This window comes from Onychostoma macrolepis, chromosome 06, assembly GCF_012432095.1.
Source record: "Onychostoma macrolepis isolate SWU-2019 chromosome 06, ASM1243209v1, whole genome shotgun sequence".
NCBI classification, from domain to species: Eukaryota; Metazoa; Chordata; class Actinopteri; order Cypriniformes; family Cyprinidae; genus Onychostoma; species Onychostoma macrolepis.
Window position 1 is genome coordinate 23,405,552 of NC_081160.1, and position 26,876 is coordinate 23,432,427.

Consider the following 26,876-nt stretch of genomic DNA (forward strand, 5'->3'; position numbering starts at 1 on the left):
GTGATTACAGGATTTTTCAAATGACTTTTTACTCACAAATAGCAACTTCTACCCACTAAAAGATTTTTGAGCTTGACATAACTAGAGAAATTTGTGAAAGTGAAAATGTAATCATGATGCTCGCTCAGTCATTTTTTTGTTTAGTTGCAAATTTATGTGAGAGACTGTGACAATCATTTCAGAGTAGTTTTATTTAATACTTTGGCCAATTAAATTTCATGTAGCATTATTTGTCTTTTTTCCTTAGAATAATGCATCTAAGCTACTGCTGGCCATCATGGAAAGCCGTCATGACAGTGAGAACGCAGAAAGAATCCTGTACAACATGAGACCAAAAGAACTAGTGAGTATGTTAGCTATCATCCCAGTACATCCTGGTTCTGTCATTGCTTTAACTGTATCTTGGAGTCATTCTGTGTAGACAGATGTTAAACCATAAACATTAACTTTCTTTGACTACAACATCTGCACAACCCCAGCTGTGTGTGTGTTCATGTTCAAGGTGGAGGTGATGAAAATGGCCTACCAGCAGGGGGAGGCAGAGTTTGAGGATGAGGAACAGGAGAATGGAGAGGACCATGCTGCCTCGCCTCGCAATGTTGGACACAACATCTATATCCTTGCACATCAGGTATACACACACACACACACACTCCTGTACAACTTTTGCCACAACTATCAGTGTAGGGTATATCAGGAGAAAATTTGTCGTTCACAAATAGTTTCATTTGCAATAAATGTACAGTAAATTTTACACTGTGGCAAAAGAAGCAAATCACGAGTCACGACAGACGTATAGTTTGAATTACGCACACTACTTCCGTCAGTAAGAGTTAGATTACCATTCTGTGTTGCTGGCTGATAAGCACATTTATAAACATTTTATTTAATTACCAAAGACAATTTTATTTAATTACCAAAGACAATTTTTAGTTTTAAATGTTGGCGGTTTTGGGCCCTGCATAAGAGCAGTTTTTTTAAACTGTGGCCAACTTTTACAGTCTACCACAATACCAAATGTGTTTCACTTTATCTAAGAGCAATTCGTTAAATTAGTAGTGTGATCTGAATTAACCTTCTATTTCAGCTATCACGTCACAATAAGGAGTTGCAAATACTACTGAAACCAGGTGGAGAGGACCAGGCCCTGGAGTATTACACTGAACACACCTCACAGATAGAGGTAACACACACAAACACTTTTAACAAATCTTAAAACATGTTTTTTTTTTTTTTTAAATCCCATCTTATGCTCTTGTATGTGTGTGTGTATAAATAGATAGTCCGGCAGGATCGCACTATGGAACAGATCGTGTTTCCCGTACCAAATATCTGCTCTTTTCTCACAAATGAGTCCAAGCTGCGTGTGTACTACGGTACAGAGAGAGATGAACAGGGCAGTAAAATAAACGACTTCTTCCTGCATGCAGACGACCTCTTCAATGAAATGAGGTGGCAGAAAAAACTAAGAGGTAAATGTGTTTTCATTCACTAGTGTTTGAAAATTATTCATTTGAAATCATTTGAATTGTACAACTTTCTTCATCATAGTTTCTGAACTGTATCCCTCTTATTCTATTTTCAGCACAGCCAGTGTTGTACTGGTGTAGCCGGAACATGTCGTTCTGGAGTAATGTGTCTTTTAACCTGGCTGTTCTCATTAATCTGTTGGTGGCGTTCTTTTACCCTCTGGACGGAATGAGTGAAAGTGAGTTCCGCTCTGTATCGTCTTCACGAGTCAGGCTTTCTTTCCACAATATCCCTGACCTGTGTGAACATTTATACCTTATGTGTGTTTCAGGTTCACTAGATCCTTCTCTTTCTCTGTTGCTGTGGGTGTGTTTGTTGGGCTCGTTGGGGTTTGTGTTGATGTCACCGAGGCCGAACACAGTGCGAGTGCTGGTCATCTCCAGTGTGCTGCAGCTGGGCTTCTCAGTGGGGCTGCAGCATATGCTGACCCTCCTGGGAGCTTTTAATGTAAGATCACACTCACACGGACACACATGGGAGGGTTAGATTTTGAATGCATATAAGTTCACAGGTATGCAGTCATACCATTGTGCACACAGTTTCTTTATTAATAAGCTTATGTGGTGTCAGTCTGTAGTGTCAATCTGACCTCGTTTGGTGTCTGTGCAGGTTTGTAATAAGATAGTGTTCATGCTGAGCTTTGTGGGTAACCGTGGGACGTTTACCCGTGGTTACCGGGTGATGGTGATGGATAAGGAGTTCCTGTTTCATCTGCTGTACCTTCTCATCTGTACTCTGGGCCTTTTTGGACACGTCTTCTTTTACAGTCTACTGGTCTGTTTGAAAGCCTTACACATTTAGCACTAACATATGCCTAAACAGAAATTAGTGTGTGTGTGTGTATATATAGAGAGAGAGAATTAATTTTTTTTTTTAAAAATCAGTGCAAATATTTAGACCACTAATATTAACTATTTGTGTGTTTGTAGTTGTTTGACCTGGTGAACAGGGAAGAGACCCTTTTGAACGTTATCAAGAGTGTGACTCGAAATGGCCGCTCTATTGTCCTGACGGCTGTTCTGGGCCTGATCCTGGTCTACCTCTTCTCCATTGTTGGATATATGTTCTTCAAGGATGACTTCATCCTGGAGGTGAACCGCATCCCCAACGGCACTCTGGGTAACCCACATTCACACAGACATATCAAAGCAAATGTAAAGTTCATACTAGTAGGTGTGAAAATAATTTGTCTTGTATTTGAATGTGTGTGTCAGAGGAGGGAGTAAATTTGGCTTCTGGTTTCCTGTCTGACGGGGTCTGCAATGGGCAAAATGGGTCCTGTCTGACTGCGGATGTTGAGGAGGGTGAGCAGAATAATCAAACATTTTCCCCAAATGAAATTTTCTTGAGGGTAATTGGCATATGTCTATGTTAGACAAGTAAAGCACTGCATATTTCTCTTTAAAATAATTGTTTGTAAAAAAAATAGTTGATGCATTAGGCTAAATCTGCTTTTTAAATCTGCTTTTATTAAGCGATTATTATATTATTAACAATATTAATTGATTAATGTACTAAAATAACACTAAAATTATTATTAATTATTACTTACTATTACTTAATTTATTAATGCTAAAATGACACTTAAAATGGACAGCTCTAATCCAGTTATTTCAGTCATGTTATCCAATTATTTAAAAATGATGTGACTCTTTTTTGGCAATATTTTGTAATCTGACATTTAGTTGTACACTGGAAGTGACTGGAAATAGAGCTTCTACATTGTGTGTTTTGTGTGTTTACAGATGATGTAGAGCGAGCGTGTGATTCTCTGTGGATGTGTATGATCACTGTACTGAGTCACGGTCTCAGGAGTGGTGGTGGAGTTGGAGATGTTCTGCGCAAGCCATCCAAAGAGGTACGCACATGCATATATTTACTATAATAGTTTTTTTTTTTTACATAAGAACCTGAAGCAAAACCTGTATGTGTGTTTGCAGGAGCGTCTGTTCGCCGCACGGGTCGTGTATGACCTTCTGTTCTTCTTCCTGGTGATCATCATCGTGTTGAATCTGATCTTTGGTGTTATCATTGATACGTTTGCTGATCTGAGAAGTGAGAAGCAGCGGAAAGAGGAGATCCTCAAGACCACATGTTTCATCTGCGGTGAGATGAAGTTGCACAGTTATGCTCGAATAAACATAAATGTGCCTTTACATGTGATTGAGGATTTATTTTTTTGGGTTACCTGCTTGTTCACCCAGGTCTGGAGAGAGATAAGTTTGATAATAAAACAGTGACGTTTGAGGAGCACATCAAGGAAGAGCACAACCTGTGGCATTACCTGTACTTCATTGTGCTGGTGCGGGTCAAGGACTCCACTGAATACACAGGCCCTGAGAGCTACGTCGCTCAGATGATCAAGGTGAGAACATACATGACATTAGTATAAAGCTTTTACGAGGAGATTCTCAAAATCAAGACCCAAGGGAATATAAATATATATATATATATATATATATATGTGTGTGTGTGTGTGACCCTGGAGCATAACACCAATTTTAAGTAGCATGGCTATTTGTAGCGATAGCCAACAACACATTGTATGGGTCAAAATTATCGATTTTTCTTTTATGCCAAAAAATCATTAGGATATTAAGAAAAGATCATGTTCCATGAAGATATTTTGTAAATTCCCTACCATTAATATACCAAAACTTAATTTTTGATTAGTAATATGCATTGCTAAGAACTTCATTTGGACAACTTTAAAGGCGATTTTCTCAATATTTAGATTTTTTTGCACCCAGATTCCAGATTTTCAAATAGTTGTATCTCACCCAAATATTGTCCTATCCTAAAAAAAACATACATCAATGGAAATCTTATGACTGGTTTTGTGGTCCAGGGTCGCATATAGCTACTACTGTATGTACTGTGTGTGTGTGTGTGTTAAATTCTGAGCATCTTCTCAGTGTGAAATTAAATTACAAAAACATTTCATGTAAAACAAATAAAAATATATGTATTGTTGTATATATTTTAGTGCTTGTGATTGTTTCACTTTAAATTTTGTTGTATTTTAATTTTACACTGATGTTAATTACAAAATCACTATATTTAGACACTATGATTTTAATTACCTTTAATGATCAATGACTAATTATTGCAAACATAATTACATTACAATGAGGATAACATTTATATTCACATTACAACAATTAGAATGAGGGCAAAAAATTAAGCAAGAATCATGCTCTTTATTCCAAAATAAATGAAGTAATGCACTGCACCTTTTCTTCACAGGGCAGCTTTAATAAAATCATGGGTTATCCTTTTCATGTTATTTATCAGTAATGTGACCTCTTTAACCCCCATGCAGGAACACAATCTGGACTGGTTTCCACGTATGAGGGCCATGTCACTGGTCAGCAGTGATGGTGAGGGTGAACAAAATGAACTGCGTAGTTTGCAGGAGAAACTAGAGTCCACAATGAGGCTGGTCTCCAACCTGACCAATCAGCTCACAGAGCTCAAAGAGCAGGTGCGTGTTTGACTGGTTTGATAAAGGTGCATGTATACACAGGCTGCCGAATTATTCTTAATAAACGGAATGCTTATACTACACCTAAATTGCAGATGTGTCATAAGCTGGCAATTTGTGGTACGAGGTATGAATTTCTAAGTTAATGGCATTTGTCTGAACTCATCCCTGTTGTCAATCTTCAGATGACTGAGCAGAGGAAACACAAGCAGCGGATTGGTCTGCTGGGAAACCCCGCCCACCTCAACATCAACCCACAGCAGCCGGCATGAGAGGTGGGGCCTGGGGCCTGAGGCCTGACTGACATAATGGAGCCTCATTCAAGTATAAATGCAGTCAAACCATCACAGCCTTAAAACGGACTCTTACATAGTAATGAGGTCATGTCTGGTCATACTCAAACATGTACACTCACTCACTCACTCAAGGACTCCAATCATGACATTTTGAGCCTCATTGCTGTATGATGCGCTATATTATTTTTTAAGCACTGACGTGATCACTTCAGAAAGAATCTTTGCACTGTGTATGAATGTAGTATTATAAGATGCCTTCACAGAGTGGTTCTTAGAATTATTTCCTTCTGGATTTCTTTGCACCTTTTATCAGAATGGATTGCATTTGAGATTATTAATATGTGTGAAATTTTTGTGTTTTTTCTGTGCATATTTATTTTGAATTTCTATTGCTCTATATGAAAGGTTTAATAAACACCTACACTGACAAGTTTCTAGAACTAATAATGTAATGAGACTAAATTGCCTTTAAAGGATGGGTTCGCTTTATAGGAATACCCCTGCTATAAAGATGCCAATATGTATAAATAATTCAGAACTTGATTGATGACAGAATGTTTTAATGACAGTACTTCCAGAAAATGTGACATTGTGCGTCAAATTTGAGAACCATGAGCTTCACACACAGTCATAGTCAGTCCTACCGATCACAGGACAGATTAAACCACAGATTCACAGAGCTCTTCAAAAAACAAAAAAAAAAACACAGTCCTTGTAATAAACATGACTAATTGTGAGGAAAACATTTCACTCACTTTATCTCCATAAACAAAGGCTTATTGACTGTAGAGTAAAAAAAAAACGAAACAAAAAAATATATAAATCACAAATGAATTTCAAATCTATAGTTGAGATTTAGGAAAGTACACTCTTTGTGCAAAAAAATAAAGTTATTAAAGAAAAGTACAAGTATGCTTAACGTGCAAAAAAAAAAAGCTTTAAAAAATGTAAACATTGAATTTGGCTTTTTCTGGAAATGTAACGGAGATCATATCTTTGAAAATTCCTTGCTACATTTTGAGCATCCTAATTGACAGCTGTTTTTTAAACATCTGTCACAATTGTAATAGGATCTGCAATATCCAGGTGGTTTCAACACTGTACGAAAGTAAAGTTTGTAAAGTAAAGCACTGATTTATCTGAAATTAAGCTTTTTTTAACCCAATTCTGTTTTTATGAATTGAATTTAGTGTTAGATGACAGCCAAAGCACGTAATTTAAATTCTAGTGTGTGAATGATTGAGATGTAAAATATTGCTTAAGAAAATGTGAAGACAGGAAGCCAACATTTTTTTTTTTAAATAGCCAGTATGTGGAAAAAAGACACACCAGCACCGATCATTTATTCTCACATACAAAACGTTAATGATTCCAGCAAAAATTCTCAGTAGAAAATTATAGAAAGAAAAATTGAATCGCCTTCAAATCCGCTCTGTGCCAGCCTCGATTGCAAGCACAGACCTGCACATGCAAACACGAGCACACACACACACACACACACACTCACTCACTCGCACCCCAACACTAGGGTTATTAATCAATAACTGGATTCCAGTCACCTATGTGGCAATTAAGAAGAGAGAATAATACAAATATGAGGCCTACAGTTGCTCATCTTCAGGACTCATAACTGACTTTCTGCCCAGCGTTTCCAAACACTCAGAAACCAGCGAGTGGAGTCACATAAAAAGGATGGAACAGCCCGATGGAGTTTTGCTAATGTACAGGATGTGAGGTCATAGGTCAGTAATGGGCTGGAACAGTGAGAAGTGCCTCCTCTGGCAGACGGGAAATGTCCACATTCTGTCAGTCAAAAAAAAAAAGAATTATTTTTCCAAATCTCATTAGAATGAATATTTATATATGTAAAATGACTCTGGTTTTCTCACCTCAGGTTTGTCTCTGTGAGTGTTCACCGCCTCCACATTAAGATAGATCGACTCCACTTTACAGCCTAATGCAGGATACAATCTAGGTTACATTCAAGTACATTTCAAGAGTTCATGTTTCCAGGTAATTAAATGAAGGGGGCGGGGAGTTTTCTCAAGGAACACTGCTGTAACAATAAAAATGAATTCCTCTCTGATTCATTTTTGGCTGCATGAAACTACTTCATTAAGGACGGCACTCCTTTTCTTTGTGTTGAATTGCTCAACAGTTTTTGCTGTCAGTGCTGTTGTTTCACACAGAACAGGACAATGCAGAACAACTTGTCACTACTCTTGTAGAGTCATGGTGGTCTTAAAGGGACAGTACACTAAAAAAAATAAAAATAAACACTGAAATGACTTCAGAATGTTCCTTACAAAAAGCTATCATACAAAGTGAGAAGACTTAACTACATTGTGCATGAGTCACAGTATTTTTGTTGTTGTTACTGACAGCCCAGTCCCTATCCACTTCCATTGTATGGAAAACAGATTTTGCAGGAATTGATCAACTGCATTGATCATTTTTTGATTGATGGAAAAAAGGAGGTTTAGACTGACATATTTACAGAGTTCTGCGCATGACCAAACCAAAAATAAAAAAATTAAATTCAAATTAAGTAGTAATTGTCACGACTTAATTTGTGTATGTTTTATTAATTTGTTCCCTGTTTTTTTTAAATCACGGGCAACAATTGATTTGTTTGTTTTAGATAAATTCTGGCCACGTTAATCCAATTAGTTTTCTGGTTTCTATTTAGTTAAGTTGTGGCCACAATTATAACTAAAAAAGGGAACAAATTATTCAAGAATTGACAATAATAATAATAATAATCTTTGAATAATATAATCATACATTATAATAAGAAGAAGAAGAAGAAGAATTTGTAGCCAAAATACCTTGTGTTTTCCCTACATGTGATCAATGATGTTAAATTAAATTTTTGGTTGAAGTACCAACTATATAATGCTGTAAACATGCTCCATAAGTGTGTAAGAGAGAAGAGTTTCTCACCATAGGCCACAGGAGTAAGCTTCAGGACTGTGTGTAGGGGGCATTTCAGGTACGGCAGCTCTTCTGGAAGGCAAACGAAAGGTTAAAGATAACAATATGCAAATATTTTATTATCCACGGCATGTCCCCATCTACACACCTGCACTCTTGTCCAGGAAGTAAGCAAGCAGACAGCGCATAACAGCCTGGTGACAAATAACCAACACATTCTCTTGCCGTTCAAGCTCCATAATGACTGGCTCCAATCGCTGGACAAGATCCTCATAAGACTGTAAAGAGCAGGAACGTTCAATTCTCTCAGATTTAATGAGGTTCCTTTCTAGTTGGCTGTAAATATAGTTTTTCAACACACCTCTCCTTTAGGGTAACGGTAGCGATATTTGTCCTGGTCTCTGAGGGCAAACTCCAGAGGATAATGTTCCTGGATCTCCTCATACATCATCTCCTCACAAACACCCTGCACACATGCTGAGAGTCACTCAACTGGCACTTTTAAATGGAATTACAAAGAAAAAAACACTGTCATATAATGCTTACAGCATCAATCTCATTGAGGGCCTTCCATTGTTCATATGGTACACCCAGCGCCTCAGCGGTCTGAATGGTCCGCTTCATCTGACTCGTCCACACCTTGAGATCCTTTATATTCTGATCCTGTATAAACCTCCCTAGACACTGAGCAAACTGAGACATACAAGAAAAGAAAGAGATAATGAAATCCAAATGACCAATGGCGTCTTTCACAGACACACAAAGCATAACGCACCTCTTTACCGCGGGGCGACAGGCCTGTATCCCCTCCGATGCAACCTCGGACATTAAAGTCGCTCTCTCCATGTCGACAGAGGTAGATGGAACGCGGTGTGATGTGGATGTTCATCAGATAATAAACGATTCTGCTCTGGATGTGGTCGAGTACACGGTTCACCAGATACCGCTGACCCACGTTCATTATTTTAATGTATGACAATTCTCTGTAAGACAAAACATACAGCATTAAAGCAACTACACACAAAATGCATAAACAGAATACATTATCACATTCTAAGAAAAAGGAAAGAAATGAAGTTGGATTTTTGACCTGTCTAGGTTTTCATCCAGTGGCTGGTAACTGTTCTCATAGCATTTGATCCTCTTCATAAAGTCCTGGATGGCTTCTTCAGTGTTGCAGTCAGTGTAGTCAGGACTACCCAGCTTCACCTGCTGCTCTCCGACACACAAAAAAGCAGAAATTAATGCTGGGATAATTTAACAAATAATAATAATGAATGTACTGAAGAAAAAGGCTTTACATTAGAAATCACTGGAGTACTACAGGTTTGAATCACTTGACAATTTTTAAACATCGCCTTACCACAATGTTCTCTGCAATAACGTTGGGGTCTTCACACACAGACTCCACAAAAAACACCTAATTAAAAATAAATAAAGACTTGAGGTTAGTAAGATAAAAAGACAAGTAAAATAATGAAGAAACACTTGACTACACAAAATAATGCCAACGTTTTATGAACGTTGTGTTTTACCTTATAGCCATTTTGTTCTGCAAATCTCACGATGGTGGCCCTCCGTTCTCTGGTCGTGTTCGTGGCATCAAACACCTGAAAAAAAAAAAATAATAAAAATAAAAATAAATTAATAAAATTAAAAAAAAATCAACACTCCTGAATAATATTCAATGTTTTTGAAAAAAAAAAAAAAAAAAACACAACAACAACATCTGTATGCTCACCAAGGCTGTATTTATTCTATCGAAAACATTAAAAGTTGTATTGTGAAATATTACGACAATTTAAAATAACTGTTTTCTATTTTAATGCATTTTAAAATGTAATTTACTCCTGTGATGGCAAAGCTGAAATATCAGCATAATTATTCCAGTCTTCAGTGTCACGTGATCCTTCTGAAATCATTCTAATGATGCTTAAGAAACATTTCTTAGTAGGATCAATGTTGAAAAAAAATTGTGCTGCTTAATATTTTTAGGATTTTTTGTTGAACATAAAATAAAAAGGAGTAAATAAAAAGAGAAGCATTTATTTGAAATAGAAATATTTTATAACATTATACTTTACGGTCACTTTTGATCAATATAATGCTTTTGGTGCTCAAATAACATTTCCTATTATTATCATCATTATTGAAAACATCTCAACTGCTGAATATTTTTGTGGAAAACATGATACAGATTATTTGATGAATAGAAAGCTCAAAAGAACAGCATTTATTTGACAGGGTTCCCACTCTTTCATGAACACCAGATTCAAGGACCCCTGCATATGTAGTGTCATGAAAGACCTTACAGTACTTAAAGGTGCAGTAGGAGATCTTGGAAAATGCTAACTTTAGCCTGATAGCACTGAAAGCGAGCGTCCTACCCTCCCAGCAAATCGCCGTCCAACTCCACGCCCCCTGAACGCATATACGCATGCAGACCAGAGACAACATTACTACAATACATCATGTGCCATTCACCAGTGAAAAAATTTATAGTACAGTTAGTTAAAGTACTACATTACTAGGAAGGAAAATCAGGTTGTTGATGTTTGTCTGGCATTCTCGCTCTGTCTACACAGCATGAGTGATCGCGCTGATGACTATCCTGTCTGTTAGGTATGCTAATGCATATGTTGACAGGCAGGTAGGAAAGTCAATAAAAACGCTCAGAAAGAGTGTTTTGATTGGACGAACATTTCTTGGTCCTACCCTTCCACAGAATATATAAATTTAGATTTACACATTTAGACCACTTAACTTAAAGGTCCCATGACATGCTGCTTTTTGGATGCTTTTATATAGGCCTAAGTGGTCCCTAATACTGTATCTGAATACCACTATGAGCCAGTCCCACAATGAGCTTTCCTTAGGACGTGCCATTTCTGTGTCTGTAGCTTTAAGGACGAGAGAGGCGGGGCAAGGTGGAGGGTGGGTGTGTGGCCTTAACCAGCTTGCGCTACCATGCGCTAATGTTGACAGTGGATGTATCGCAATGGCTCATAGACACGCAGTCTTTCAAGCTTTTCAGTTTAACCCAGAATCTGATCCGGATGGAGAAGCACCGGATGAAGAAGTTGCAACTCAGCGGCTACAGCAGGACGTCTCCGAATGGTTAGTTTAAAATATTGTCTGGATACGGGACTTTAGTTGGTTTGTTTATGTATGCTGTTACAGTTATTATCATGTAGCTAATGCTAGCCATAGAGTCATATGAAGGAACTAAAAAAATACTTCGGTGTTCATTTGTACATCCAAACACTGAGCAACTGCCTTGCTTCGCTCGTTTGCAAGCCATGATGTCTCGAGGAAGAAAAATATTGCGCCGCCGCAAGGTAGTAGCTCATTTTCTCATGGGCGGGCAAAGCAGAGAAAGGGGAGGTAACCTTTCCCCGTATGACGACATAAAGGGAAGATTCCAGATTGGGCCATCTGAGCTTTAATTTTCTCAACGCGAAGCAGGATACCCAGGGCTCGGTTTACACCTATCGCCATTTCTAGCCACTGGGGGACCGTAGACAGGCTAGGGGAACTCATATTAATGTTAAAAAAAACCTCATAAAGTACAATTTTCATGCCATGGGACCTTTAAAGGAACACTCCACTATTTTTGAAAATAAGCTCATTTTCCAACTCCCCAAGACTTAAACAGTTGAGTTTTACCGTTTTCGAATCCAGTCAGCCGATCTCTGGGTGAATGATATTACGCAGTGCCTGAAAGTAGTCTATATCATAACTAGTTACCTAGCTGGGGACTACTTTCAGGCACTGCGTAATATCACTGCACCTTCTGCACCCACTGTACGGCAGCAAAGTTCCTTGATTATTACGCCGGAATGAGAGTTTAGTTCCTAGCCATATCGGCCTAGAAAATCGCAACTTTTCATTTTCCGTCAGTCTTAGTACACGATGTAACTACAGAAGAGTCAAGTTTTAAATAGGAAAATTATCGAAACTCTTTGGTTTCTTCATGTTTAAGCGAGATGCTAACCGTCTAATCAGACTCATTGACCTTTGCTAAGTTACGCTAATAGTGCTACCGCCAGACCCGGAGATCGGCTGAATGTATTCGAAAACGGTAAAACTCAGCTGTTTAACTCTTGGGGAGTTGGAAAATGAGCTTATTTTCAAAAATAGTGGAGTGTTCCTTTAATGATTGCTACCTGGATGTGAAGAGACTTCACTCAATCACCTATTGCACCTTTAACATTTCACTTACATTTAACATTTACATTAAAAATTTCAGAGTAATTATGTTTTGAATGTGTAGGTTTCATAAATTTAGACCGTTCTGAGCAGTCGTGTTCAAAGGAATTGAAGTCAGTACTGGTAATATTCAAATACAATTTCTAAAATATTGATAAAATATGCATCAAACTGATTTTGCTGTAGTTCTTGTACAAGATTTAAATTTGAAAGAATTTCTAAATTTTAAAATTAATAAAAAGTGGTTAAATGTTGTAATAACACGGTAAAACCTGCTAACATTAAATATTTGCACATTCTCTCAATAGAGATTGTAAGAATTACAGAACCTCAGACACTTTTATCTTCTGAGATGGACAATACACATACAGTGCATTAACATACAGACATCTGTTTCCACATCCCAGAGAGAAAATGCAGGAAAACGTCTCTCACATATACACCTTCCTTTCCCTCACCCATCCTTCCCTTCACTCAGCTCACTCAGAATGGCCAATAGTAGAATATAACGTTCTATGTGAATGCAAGTGATATTTACAGTCATGTTTGATATAATTTGAATAGTCTCAGGGCGTCTGGTACAATGGTCTTACAAGAAATAAACTAAAAGTTGATACAGATCCTACGAGTTTAGAGATATTTGACTCACTATAGAGGGTGTGCTGTTTCCCAGTGTCCTTCATGCCAATTACTTTCTGTCTCAAAAGGTGTTAACTCTACTTGATCAATGTAAATTTCAATTGTTAGTTTCCATCTCCATTTCGGGGGATGATTGTCTTGGTCTTAAGGTATTTAAGTGAAAACTGCAAGAAGATCGGGGCGATTCTGTAGCCAGAAGCCCGTAGTGTGTTCTCTATACTTCACACTATGTATTTCTATAAAGTCAGGTATGCATCTTTTACTTGTAGATTTATCCTTGAGAATTCGATGTTTTGTATTGATATGATTTGATATCTCTAAATTGGCTATGTAATTGGCATAATACATATTTACCTGACTGATAATAAATTGTTACATTTGATCTTATTCTGTTTTACTCTGTAATTATTGACTCTAGTAGATTACGATTAGCGACATGAGCACCTGAATGAACAAATAAATATAAAGTAAAGAGTTAACTAGAATAATCAAATATCAGAAGAATACTACTTAGAAACAGACAAACAACCAATTTGCATTTCAACCTAAATTCGAGGTCATAATAAAATGGAGTCAGATTAAATAATAAAATACACAGGTTGAGGCATTTACATACAAAAGACAAGGTTGGGCAAGAAAAAGCAAAAACATGGCGAGAAAAATAGATGTGCTTCAAAAGAAACTCCAAGCCAGCAATAATTATATATCAGCCCTTGAAGAAGGCTGTGATAATGCAGGCTTCCCAGTGGCTGCAGTTCAGCAAGCAGCACTGGATGAAACTTTTGATTCTGAGAAAAACAGTGATAGTGATGATGATGATGATGATGTTGCCGCGTTAGAGAGTCAGACACAGAGAGACACTCATAACCGTGCTCCCGTTCAGAGACATGAAGAACAAAATCAGCGAAGTCCAATCAGAACAAGAGCAAAACCCAGTGAAAAACCATTCAAATCAATCAGAGTTGCTGTATTAAAAACCATGACAAACACTAACGATGAAATAACCACGATTAGCCGCCCATTAACATGCGAAGAGTACAAAACACAAACAGATTGTGGGAATGATGCCCAAAAGAGGGCCATTCCAACCCTGGGAAACACTGATGTTATAGGCTACAGTGTATAAACTAGAAACTAGAGATGTGCAGCAAATAGCACTTCTTACGATCCCTGAAGAGCTAAGATCAAAACTAACACCAGAGATGAAATCCGTTGACATAAACAAAATAATAATGAAACCGACGAAACGATCTACGAACGATTAAACAGGCCTTAACAAGATGTTAAAAAAAAAAACTCAAGTTAAAATTATTTAGTAAATCACTATGTATTGTAAATCCCATTTTTCCATCTTTGACCTAGAGGAATGCAGGTGCTCAAACATGCAGCTGCTCAAAACTTGAAAATATTTCATGAAGATTTTAAACCTTGTACATGCGCAAATCTGCAAAAAAAAAAAAAAAAAAAAAAAAATAGGACTTTCTATTTGCTTTTAAACTGTAAACTCTTTTCTCTAAGCTGTTTTTCCAATTTTTCAAGTTCTCCATTTTCTCCTTAGCTCCATTTCGCAGTAAGTTTGGGGAGTTCATTTTTAGTCCATCTCCTATCCTGAAAAGTCTGTCTTGCAGAGATTGACTAAAAATGAGCTCCTTAAACTTACTCCCAGATTCTGGAAGATAAATTCTTCAAATAGTGGCGCTGGTGTCTTTTCTTCTCCACCCGTTTTTTTCTGACCCCGCTGACCCAATGAGCATTTCGCTGACCAATGGTCATGCCTTAACCTTGCAAGTTCTGTATTGCATTAGTTTTTAATATTTCTCATGGGGATTTAATACTTTTTGACACTTCAGTCAGAGTTAAATCTCTTTTTTGGCTCGTTTCATAATTCTGCACACCTGAATATAAGGGATTTTTCACTTCCAGCCTTCATGGTCAATTATATTTCACTTATAAATGATTAAATACAAAATTAATAGTATTTATTAAGATTGATGTGGTTTGAAATTGGTAAAATGTGCTTGAAAAAAAAAAAAAGATCAGAATATCAACGTGCCTAATAATTATTCACGCACTGTAAGATGTGCTCACTTTACACAGACTGCGTGTGATCACGAACGCTCATTCAAATACGATTTCAATATCCTGCATATTGATAGCGGCTCCCTGAGCGGGACACACACGTTGAAGAAGTGGGCGGTAATTAAGAAAACTGTACCGCGCAGGGCTCTAGGCTGCGCATCAACACACGCTAAGTTTTTTCCCACCCCCAATCATTAGTGCCGTTTCGTTCTGTCTTTGACAGAACATATAGGACAATTTTTTAAAATAGCGCCATAAACAAAGTTTATTTCAAATTTAATTCAAGCACTTTCAAGGACCCATGTTTGTTTTCAAGTACTTTCCAGGCCTTGAATTCATATGTCTGAAATTCAAATACTTTCAAGAAGCGTGGGAACCCTGATTTGAAATAATAAATCTCTTGTAATGCTGTAAATGTTGTTACTGTCACTTTTGATCAATGTAATGGGTCCATGCTTTAATGAAAGGTAGTGTATAAATTATAAATCAGTGTGATAGAAGTAATGAAAATGCAAAACTACTCACAGCAACCTGGCCGCCCTCAACACTCAGGTACTGTCTGACGTCATTGAGTGCTGCCAAAGCACACTGCCTGAAAACAGAATAAAAATAATTAAATCAAATCATATGACGACACAAAATGCACAACAACTGCAAAAATATATGAAAACAACTATCCAACAATGGAAAACATGCTGACTCTTACTTTCTTATCTTCAGCCCTTCCTCATTATCAGGGCGAAAGAATTCAAAGCTTTTGTAGATTTTCACACATTCTCTCCGATACTGTCCCACATTGAATTCTGCAAAAAAAAATACACTGATGTAGTCACTGTATACTGGATGTATAAATGTTTTGGACTATGAATGCATTTTACTGTACCTTTTGTTGGTACACCAATCCAGTTGAGGTAGCGTGTGAGTTTTTTAGAAATGTAGGTTTTTCCTCTCGCTGGCAGGCCCACAGTCACAATGAGAGTGGGACAGTTGGTCATGCAAACTGCCAAGACACAGAGAAACAGAGAATAAAAATGCGCCTGTAAATTCAGCTTTTCTGTGTACAGCAGAAAAGACAGTGAATACTCTCTTTGTTTCTTTTCCAGTTGGTATGAATAATTTGTCAGAGCAAACCATGCAGACTATTGTTGGTCAGGGGAACATGCATGCAGTGTCTCTACAGCCTCTGAGGGAATTGTAACTTTTCCTACTTTGATGAGAACAAATGTTTTCTGGATATTGTGAAATAGTCTTTGGAAACTCTGATTTCAACAGCTTTACACTTTTCATCTCAACCAAAGAGAGCAAAAAACGATATTCAACCACATACTGGCACAAACCAAATAATTTCTGCAGATCCATGTACTTTATACATTTGCAGATCAGTCTTCCTGAAGTGAAGTGAAGTGGTGACCCATACTCGGAATCTGTGCTCTGCATTTAACCCATCCAAGTGCACACACACAGTAGTGAACACAAACACACCGTGAAAACACACCCGGAGCAGTGTGTACATATTATTCAAATTATAAGATGCATTTGTTTTCTGCATTTCACCAAATGAAACTCGTTATCCCTGGTTATCAAGCTCTTCTCAATGTCTGCTGATTCCTCATCAATCAGGATCCTCAGATACTGAGAGATCATGCGCACGGTGTACCCCAATGCAGTCAATTCTCTGCTGACTAATTAAATACGGATCCTGCTGAGACTGTTCAGCATCAGGTTTTGCTGCAAGTACAGCTCATTCAGTGTCAGGTTCATGGAGTTCAAAACGAATCTGCCAATTACACAAAAATCAGCATATAATTAAAAACATCCCTACAAGTGTAGAGTCTTTGAGAAACCGCCTCGCTCAGCAAACCTGCTCTTTAAAAGCCTATAAACTTCCTCTGAAAATCCTGTATGACAGCAGCTTTGGGGCCACAGAGATCTGGAAAAACCCTCAACTGTTGCACAGTTACTTTTTGCCCATTTGAACACAACAGGCCCAAAGGAATTTAAAGGACATCCTTAAAGTCAGACCACAACCCTGATATCCCACCCATACCCCTTCACTTCACAGAGGGAATACAACCACAAAAGTACACCACTTTCACCAAAATAGGATAGAATAACTTGGCATCATAGTTTTTTTAAAACTCCTGACGGAAACTGAGGGGGGAAAACGCATTAAACATCTTTCATTCAAAACAAAACAGCAGAAAAACAGGCTGCACAACTTCCTCTATGCAATATTTCCAAAATTACCTCAAAAAGGATAATTATCGATGTATTGTAAATAACATGCAATTTGCTTCCCAGATTTTTAGTGTGGAAATAATATAAATCAATAAACTAGCATACTGTAATGAACTGTTTCATTTTGTTTATCAAAACAGGAGTTAAATGACAAACACTAGGTCACATTCTCTGTCATGATGCTTATCATCAGGGTGACATTGAGCTGATCAACATAAGCTCAGCGCATCAGCTGCTGTTCACACGCCGCACACATGGGCAGCGAATGTTGATGCGCCATTGACAAATCAGAGAGCGTCTACAGCCAATAGGACACCAGCTACGCAACACAATGCACGCAGCTACTGTACCGGTGCTGAAAACATGCTCGGACTGATGGCATCTCACGGTGCAAATTATTCATTTGATATGCTCGTGATGCGGAGTTGTCAGATTTACTGATAAATTAAGTAAATACGCAAACGGAGGGAGAGTATGCGGAGTTTAATGGTGATACAGCACTTTCGGCTTTGTGTGACGCATTGGACACATGCTTTTCATATACACTCAGTGTTTACTCTAGCCGGTTTTTCCTAAGCAAAGCTTAAGAGACACTGGGAGAAAATATACAGTTGTTAAATACTACAGAGTGTAGATTAGAGCTTCAATGTAGCTTACTGTACCTAACATCTGAAGCTGAGCAGGTTTCGGTGCATCCTGGTTGCATCATTCCCGTCTTAATACGCTGCGCCTACTTAGCCCGGGTTCAACGGGTTTACTTACATTATAGTGCTTGATCTAGATGCAAGCCTACAAAGCACTGATCATGTAATTTCTAAGAATATTTGTCTTAGAAATGTTACGATAGATCAATCGATGAGACAACAAAAAAGCACACATGGTGAAAATCTTTCTAAATACTGAACATGCACCATTAACGTAACGTTACTTCCGCACCCGTGAGCATTTTATTACTCGACTCCAGATGGTGACTTTAGGAAACCTAAAAGATACAACACACACAAATTCTGCTAAATAAAATGTAAAAGATGCGCGTGTACGTTACGCATGCAGGTAACATTAACGTTAACGTTCAATTACGCGGGAATTTATAAAAATGAGAGCGTTTGGGACAACTTCACCCAAAATGAACCCAATAAATTGATATAACATTAACCACAATGTCTCTGATCATTTGTAGTCGTGAAAAGCTGGCATTTACAGAAAGCAAAGATAACGTTACCTCTTTTCTGAGAAATGTGTTTTTCCGGTAGCCCGTTCTTGCATGGCATCCATATTTTTCGCAGTGGGTTTTGTGTGAGCTCTCTGGGAATCGCCATTATAACATCTTCGGTGGAGCTCATCCTGGCTGTATTATCATGACCCGGTTCTTCAGAGCTGATCGCCTGTTATCTGATACTGAGCGGACTGAGCTGCTGGCGGTGGGATGTATGTCATATCGGCTGAGCAATATCAATGACCGACTGTACCGTAATCCCAGCTAAAAACGCGCAAACACAAACACCCCCCTCCCTACTTAAAACTGTAACCTTATATATTTTAAAACTAATTTGAAAGTTTCGAAATTAGACAATAATTAAATACCAGTTGCATGAACACAGCCATTAAACCATTAAAAGCCAAATTACATTAGCAAATAAAAATTTTATAACTAACTTGTGGGAGTAGATTATGCAGCCCCAGTGACTATACCATAACTAAAACATCTTATTTTAAACTGAATACAGATTAAGCTTAATAATAATTTTTATTATCAAAAAATTTAACGTGACTCTATGTTTTTAATGCCTAATTAGTTAGTTTTAATTAATCGGTTTTAATGTCTTGTTAATTGTTCCACAATGCAAGCACATCTGCACTTTAATACATACATTCACTGTGGTTCACTGCATATACAAAAACCGCAATAACTCTCCGAATATGTTAAACTCGTTTAACAAGTGTTGTTTGTCATTATATTAATATTTGGTTAGAGGGCACCCATTCGCTGAAAATTACACAACGTACGCTAGAAATACCGCATTGTATCTAAATCTACCGTTAAACTACTCAATGATGTGGCCAAACTGGAGAAAAAAAGAGAAAAAAAAAACATATGAGGAAGGGGGCAAAAAAAAGTTCCGAAATGATCGCAGAAGTTTGAGAAAAACAGTTCTGCAGCTACTGTTCACATGAAGTGCACATGGGTCGTGAATGTTGATATTTCTTTGTCCAATCAAAACCCCTCGACCGTGAGAAATCGACCAATAGAATAGCAGCGAGCCTGCACGAGGAGGCGTGCGCTGAGAGGGGCACCGAAGAGGTAAACATCTTAGGACTTGAACGTTCTGTTCTTTTTAGCCACCAAACACCTTAACAACATTACTAAGAAAGTTGCCCTATAAATACATACATAGAAAGTGCAGGTCCACCAATAGAAGCAGGTCTGTTGTGCTTTCAACAAAAATGTTTTCTATGCTCTTACATGGGTGTTTTAGTTTGAGATGTCTGCACATGTTCAGTTTTTGGTACATTCCTTTATTAAAACATAGTTTTAGGAAATATTGTAGTGTCATGTATGAAAACTAATATTTCTGGCTATGCATATAACTAATGTATATATACATTACATATTTATACATATATAGCCTACATACATATGTTTACTATAGGCATAATAATACATCCTGCCTACTGCATTTATATATTAGCCATTACATAGTCAGAAACATTAGCTAATATGTATAAGAATTTATAATACAATGAAACTAGCAAATGTACACCACCAAAGTCTGGACACACCTATATTTTTTATCAAAATATTTTTCGAAGTTGTAAATAAAACAAAGAATATTGGAGTAGGTTTTACAAGATAATACTATGGCGGCCTTTCTACTTCAAAATTTCACATTTAATTCAATGTGTTACTTGCTGTTTCTTTGTAATTATTTGAGAATGTTAAAATAATAGTAAATATAACAGTATACGTTTTTAAAATAATGCAACAACACAAATGAAAGTATGAGAATTATTTAGCGATCAAAAGACTTAATTCAAACCTATCTTATTTTAGCCAGTCAATTTTGCTTTTGCAAATGCTGCAGGGACAAGGATATCCTGGCTCATCCCTGACATCCTCAACAGATAATGGTTCAACACGACAAGCAGGGCAAATAGGGCCATCTTGTGGTTGAATAATGAATCGTATTTTGTGTGTGTATATAGTAAGCCTTGTAGTAAACCTTAAAGTGAAATCAAGATATTTGTAAAATATTTCTAATATGTCTTAATTACCCTTAAAAATCACCACAAGTCTTTTTTTATTTTTTAACTAGATTGCAAAGAAATAAAATAGGTGACGAAGAGAGATGGGAAAAAAGGTGAGAGTGTCCAGTCAGCGGGTCAGGAGGACTAATCTCCTTAGACAGGTGGGACAACAGCAAGCTGCTCAGGTTCTCAACCACAACATTTTTCCACCTGTGTGATAATTAAAGAATAATTAGCAATCAGGTCCACTTAGATAATGAATGAAAAAGATAAAGAAATATAGGCAAGGAGTTTGTAATCTCATTAAATAGCCAGGGACGCAGCACTCAGGCTGTCAGCCAATCTGGGATCCCACACATAAAAAATACATTTTCTGGTACAACTTTGATTAGAATTTGGTTAGAAACTTAAACATAATTGAATTATGTAATAATTATATAATCTTATAGTTCCCCACCTGCCCTTTATAATGCATCTCAACAAGAATAACTCCCAGCTAAATTGTTGTATATACTATTTATGTCAATATGATTGTTCATAATGTTATGAAATATCAACAAGTTGTTTTGGGGGAAAAAATCTATCTCATTTCAGTCTTAATTGTTAGCATGATACAGATAACATTATCAAGTTCAGGAGGAACATGTCTTTTAACGGCATCCTCTGGGAAATAACCAGAACATAAACAGAATAGAATGATTAATAATCTACAGGAAAATAAGCAGTGCTGTTTTCTGAATATTATGATCTAATGGTTTTTAATATGCACATTTTGGAAAAGATGTCACTATTAAATTCTCTTTAGTTTGGCAAAATGAATGTTTCCTTAAAATTTGATAGAAAACATCCTGGTACACTGCATGACTCTTTATCCCAGAAAAAGCAATTTGTTTAAAATGACAAAGAGTTCAATTATGAACAAAATAATATGCTTTTCTGAGTAATATCAAGCATCATGCTTTTCAAAAATAGATTTTTTCCTTTTCCCTTTTCACTAGATGTCAACCGCCCACACAGCAGCCTGTGGCATCACAGCCTTTTAAACTCAGAAACAGATGAGAGCAAGAGAGCATTCTGTGTGAGTAAGTGGGTTGAAAATGCATCAAGTATGCAGTTAATGATGCAGTAGACTTTGCACACACAACATACTATTTCATTAGACATGACACATAAAGTCATATACGCAAAACGCAGACGTAAAACAGAGCTGGACCTGAATCCTTAAATGGGATTGGAGGAATGGAGCTGAACTTTCACACAGATAACCAGAGAGGGAGAGAAAGCAAGACAGGGATGGAGAGCGTGCCGCACATGCGCAAGAAATAAATAACATAAGGAGGAAAAAGAGAAAGCACAAGAGGAACAACTCTCTGTGCTATACACAGAAGGAAAAAAATAACAAATAGAAGGAAGACAGATATCTCAGGGAAGCACAGATAAACACAGAAAAAGATTAAGAGCATGGGTCACAGAGCACAGAAAGATTTATTAGCACTTACACAAAGGCCTGAAATATTTTGCCTGGGAATGTTACCATAGTAACCCACCCACCAATATGGTCATTACTGACACACCCTAATCAGATCTGCTGATTTTATCTCAAACTAAACCAAAACAGAATATATTAACAGGGTTTTATGCACAGTACAAAGTAACTTCTGTATTATGGTTTAGTTTTATTTTGGGGTTACAGTGCAGCTGCAACTCTGACTAAGCCAAGCAGGCATACCATGCAATTTGATCTAAGACAGTGAAATGCATTTACACACATACACACAAAAAAAAAGCTACCCAAAATTTCTCATGACCCACTCTAATATCCATCACTCTGACCGATTTGTCTAGCATGCATACTCATGCCAGCTGTCTCATAAAAGGACTAGGAGTGTCTGCATTTCATCATTGCAAATTTTCATTTTCAAGCAATATGTGAAGTGGCAAACAAGAAAGAGTAATCTACTGGATAAATGTTTTGCAAATGTGGATAGTGCATATGTGTTGAGGATAAGACCACCAATTGCAAATTCTGATCATAATGTGGTACATCTTGTACCAATTTATAAATCCAAGCTGCAAAGCAGTAAACCTGAGAAAAAAGTGATCAGAGTTTGGTCTTCTGAAAACATCGAACAACTTAAAGCATGTTTTGACTGTACTATGTGGGAGGTGTTTTACCATAGCTCCCTAAATGAAATATCTACACAGTAATAACAGACTATATAGATTTCTGTGTGCAATCGGTGATACCAACCAAGGAGATAAAAATCGATCCAAATAATAAGATGTATATAACTAAAGATGTTAAGCAGGTGATGAATTTGAGAAAGATTGCCTTTAAGAAGAAGGATACAAAACAAATGAAGTGTCTAGAAAATGAGTTAAAGGGATGGCATATAGCTCAAAATTGGAAAAGGCTTTTAAAAGTAATCGTGCGAGATAGGTATGGGATACCATGAAGGGAATGACTGGATTATCAGCTAAACAGAAGTCATTAGTAGTAGATGATGAGATTGAGTTTGCAAATCAGTTGAATATATTTTTCTCCAGGTTTAATAAAGGGAATATTTTAGATTGGAGTATGAGTATTATTATTTTTCAGAGGTCCTTAGATACTCATGTTATCCCTGATATGTGGAAGACTTCACATGTAATACCTCCTCCAAACAAATCTGGGGCAGAGGAATTAGGTGATTTTTGGCCCATAGCCTTAACGCCTATTATTATGAAAACTTTAGAGAAAATCGTGGTAAAACAACTCCTAAAGTCAGTAGAGGGTAATTTAGACACTTGTCAGTTTGCATATAAGCAAAATCGTAGCACTGAAGATGCAGTAGTAACATTGTTTCATTTGATCCTGAAACACCTGGATAAGCCTAAAACTATAGCTCGGGCCCTCTTTTTGGACTTCACGCCTGAATTCAATACAGCCAGAGCAAAAATGATTCAAATGAAAGTAAATCCTTATTTGATCCATTGGTATTATTCATTTTTGATAGGTAGAACACAGATAGTTAAAGGTAATCAGACATATTCGAATTCAATAGTTACTTATTCAGGAGCGCCTCAGGGGTGTGTGAGTTCACCTTTTCTTTTTACCATGTATACAGATGATTGTAAATCTGACAGTGTAAACACACATATTGAAGTTCTTCGATGACACAGTGTTATTGTCTTTATTGGGGAGTGAAGATGATCTCAGTATGCATCAGTATTGTACAGATAGATTAGTGGAGTGGTGTGAGAGGAATTCACTTGTTATAAATGAAAGAAGACAAAGGACATTACCTTTGGACTTCCAGAGAACATGTATCAAACACGAGTGACTATATATAATACACCGATTGAAATAGTGTATAAATACTTGGGTGTCTATGTGAACGCTGCTTTATCATGGAGTGCACATATAGAGTATGTTTGTTGTAAAGTACAACAGCGTATTTATTTCCAAACAAACAGATTTTGCTCATGTTTTTTCAATCTGTAATACAGAGTGTTGTACAATATGGAATATGTGCTTGCTATAGTTGTCTCTCTGTTCAACTCAAAGCTCGACTGGTGAGACTGATATCTTAACTGTTCTAAGATTGTGGGTCAAATGCTTGAGCCAAGTTTTCATGAGTTGTACAAGAAGAAAATGTTGTCCCTGACAGGTAAAATTATGTCTGATTCTTCCCATATTCTGTATGAGGAATATCAACTATGTAATAATTCGAATAGAAGACTGAGAGTACCATATGCCAGACTGAACAGATTACGTAAATCTTTTGTTCATCAGTCAGTAAAATTAATTAATCAGAATAGGGGGTCTAAGTAGGCAGCAAGATTCTGAGGAGTGGAAGGTACTTAAGCTTTTTACACTACAAGTGGATGTGTACCAATGTGTACTTTTGTGTGTGTGTAGTGTATGGTGTAATGTGTACTGCTGTGAATTAATGTTAGACAGTAAAAACTATGGGATGCGAGACAATTTTTGAAAGAAATTCCAACAATAAAGTGAAAATTGAATTTAATTGAATTTAACCCATGCTGCTACTATATTTGAATTTATACTATGGGGCCATTGAATGCTTGAATCTGATTGGCTGGCGAGCGTTCTAAGGTGTGCAATTATTTTCAGGGAAACGCACGGCGAACGTAGTTCCAGGCAGCTCTTGACCGCATTACATGACCATATCACTTCGCCAAATGATTTCTGTTATTTCAAAGGTCTTACAACAGCAAAATAACCAAAACCCACAACGACACTGGCCAAACAAATAAATATAGTAAACAATATGATAAAAACCACAAATCGTGTCCATGTTTTTGCCACAAAATTACACTTTATTATGTATGGAAAGCACATACTCTATCTCTCCCGCTCTCTCTCCCTCACAAGCGAGGTAACAACAACGGCGCTGTTCGTGAACAAAAGGAACTAATAACTAGAGACATTGCTGCCGAACACTATTGAGAGACACAGGTAATTTTCTCTCTCTCGCTCATAACTTAGTTATTAACTGTATTAACTGCATTAGTCTATTATCAACGGCTCAAGCCTCCGTTACTAGGTTTAAAATGACGTTTTGGCATTAGCAATGGAGGCGTTGGATGAAATGCCGAAGAAATAATCCTACTCACAATAGCGATTTAAGTAGAAATACCGGAGGAATGCCTTGAAATATATCATCTGATCGATGTCTTGAGGTGTGGTGACCGTAGTATAAGCGGAATAACTGACTTCGGTCCGTTGAATTATTAGAAAAATAATGCACACGGCGGTGGTGATGCGGCCACAACGCGATAATTCAACGGCCCGTCGTCGATTATTCCTTAAATTACTTCAGCAAGAGAGAAAACACATACGTTTGGGTATTGTAAAAACAAAATAAATTAGTTTGTGTAATCATTCCATTTCCCTTTCATTTTCTCAGGAAATTAATATCAAGTTTGTTTACTTTGCCCTGACCATATTCTTGTCCCATGCATTACAACAACAAATCAATAAAGTGAATAGCAGAATAACATGCTTTCAGCTACTGAAATTACAGTACATGTACATTGTGAGTGTTCACAAAATCATTAGCTTAGTTGTTGTCTTATTTTTTTTTTGTCTGTTGCCAACAAATCACTGACAAAATCCAATGTTCACTTAACAAAGTTATTTCCATTGTTAGAGATAGGCTACAATAATTATGTGAGTGCTTTGGTTATTGGAAATATTTTTATATTTCATGAATCATCCGTAAGTATTTGTTTACTTAACACATTCTCCGCGGGCACACACCGTTTGCAGTTTCTACAGTTTCACATGGTCGTGACAAATACAACTGACCGCAAAGAAACACGGTTGCTGAAGGAGAAGGAGAGATGCCGTGTCTTACCTGTCCCTTCGCGGTCTTGTCCGTCTCGAAAGCGGCTAGTGTTCCTCATCATCCAGATTCTAATAAAGAGCTAACGTGTTCAGGAGCGGACTGCGTGGAAGAGCTTGTGCTTGTCCCCGTTGGTTCGTGGAAACATTGTTCAGAAGCGCACCGGTTCGCGGCGCTTTATATACAGGATTTGCGTGAGTGTTTAGATAACAGACGCGCGTCTAAAAACAGCCACATGTGAGTCCCTGACTTCAGAGAAACAGATTGAGGGCAGAGTAACGCCTATAACACTCACTCTCATTATGTAATGCCATACGAGTTGCTTTTAAAGGGTAGATTAATTAAAATGAGCTGTAGATAATGGAGAAGTACAGTGCCAACACGTCTCTCTCTCTTATACACCCACTTATTCTAATCCACTTACAGTAACTGTACTGTACTGTTTATCTTGTAAATGTACATTCATTAACAGTAATGCACACTCAATGGGTCAACTTAAAATCAAGGGCAGAATGTGATGATAATGCTGACATTTTTTGTTATCATCTATCAGTGAGGGACAAAATCTTGAAAGCTGTTGATTTATCAGTCACTATCATGCAGAACATAATACATGTTGTGCTGTCATTGACTAACACTGTCATCAAACCTCTAACAAAACACTTGATTGATTGTACCTTCGTAACTGGGGTAAAGTCACTATGATAGATAATATCCAAAAAAAATGTTTGGATAGTTAAGCCTCACCTAAACTGTGTGAGTGTCAGTGTATAAAACCATCTGTCATTTATTTTTAAAGGAATACTCCACCCAAAAATAAAAATTTTGTCATCATTTACTCCTCCTCATGTTGTTCTAATCCAAAACTGT

At 37.2% G+C, this 26,876-nt stretch overlaps 2 protein-coding genes across 7 annotated transcripts in view; one reads left to right on the forward strand and one right to left on the reverse strand.

Moving 5' to 3' along the window:
- itpr1a (inositol 1,4,5-trisphosphate receptor, type 1a) overlaps positions 1–5,740 on the forward strand; it is a 30,521-nt gene extending 24,781 nt beyond the window's left edge. For all 5 annotated transcript variants that reach the window (XM_058777876.1, XM_058777877.1, XM_058777880.1 and 2 more), the window contains 14 exons: positions 248–343; positions 503–631; positions 1,088–1,183; positions 1,280–1,472; positions 1,586–1,708; positions 1,802–1,977; positions 2,140–2,304; positions 2,460–2,649; positions 2,745–2,834; positions 3,276–3,388; positions 3,471–3,636; positions 3,735–3,895; positions 4,853–5,014; positions 5,200–5,740. In XM_058777876.1, coding sequence (XP_058633859.1) covers positions 248–343; positions 503–631; positions 1,088–1,183; positions 1,280–1,472; positions 1,586–1,708; positions 1,802–1,977; positions 2,140–2,304; positions 2,460–2,649; positions 2,745–2,834; positions 3,276–3,388; positions 3,471–3,636; positions 3,735–3,895; positions 4,853–5,014; positions 5,200–5,286 — 1,947 coding nt within the window. In that variant the 3' untranslated portion in view covers positions 5,287–5,740. The remainder of the gene's footprint in view (positions 1–247; positions 344–502; positions 632–1,087; positions 1,184–1,279; positions 1,473–1,585; positions 1,709–1,801; positions 1,978–2,139; positions 2,305–2,459; positions 2,650–2,744; positions 2,835–3,275; positions 3,389–3,470; positions 3,637–3,734; positions 3,896–4,852; positions 5,015–5,199) is intronic.
- An 804-nt stretch (positions 5,741–6,544) lies between these two features.
- Positions 6,545–26,164, reverse strand: pfkfb4b (6-phosphofructo-2-kinase/fructose-2,6-biphosphatase 4b). 2 transcript variants are annotated; one of them, XM_058777883.1, is made up of 14 exons: positions 26,019–26,164; positions 16,055–16,171; positions 15,878–15,974; positions 15,697–15,763; positions 9,780–9,854; positions 9,608–9,664; positions 9,335–9,456; positions 9,020–9,227; positions 8,791–8,937; positions 8,606–8,710; positions 8,393–8,522; positions 8,254–8,316; positions 7,200–7,264; positions 6,545–7,113 (listed from the first exon to the last, which is right to left on the reverse strand). In XM_058777883.1, the coding sequence occupies exons 1-14, from the start codon at positions 26,068–26,070 to the stop codon at positions 7,054–7,056; spliced, it is 1,365 nt and encodes a 454-aa protein (XP_058633866.1). In that variant the 5' UTR covers positions 26,071–26,164; the 3' UTR covers positions 6,545–7,053. The 2 variants fall into 2 exon arrangements, with proteins under 2 accessions (XP_058633866.1, XP_058633865.1); XM_058777882.1 differs by lacking the exon at positions 26,019–26,164 and adding an exon at positions 18,632–18,906.
- Between the last annotated feature and the right edge of the window lie 712 nt (positions 26,165–26,876).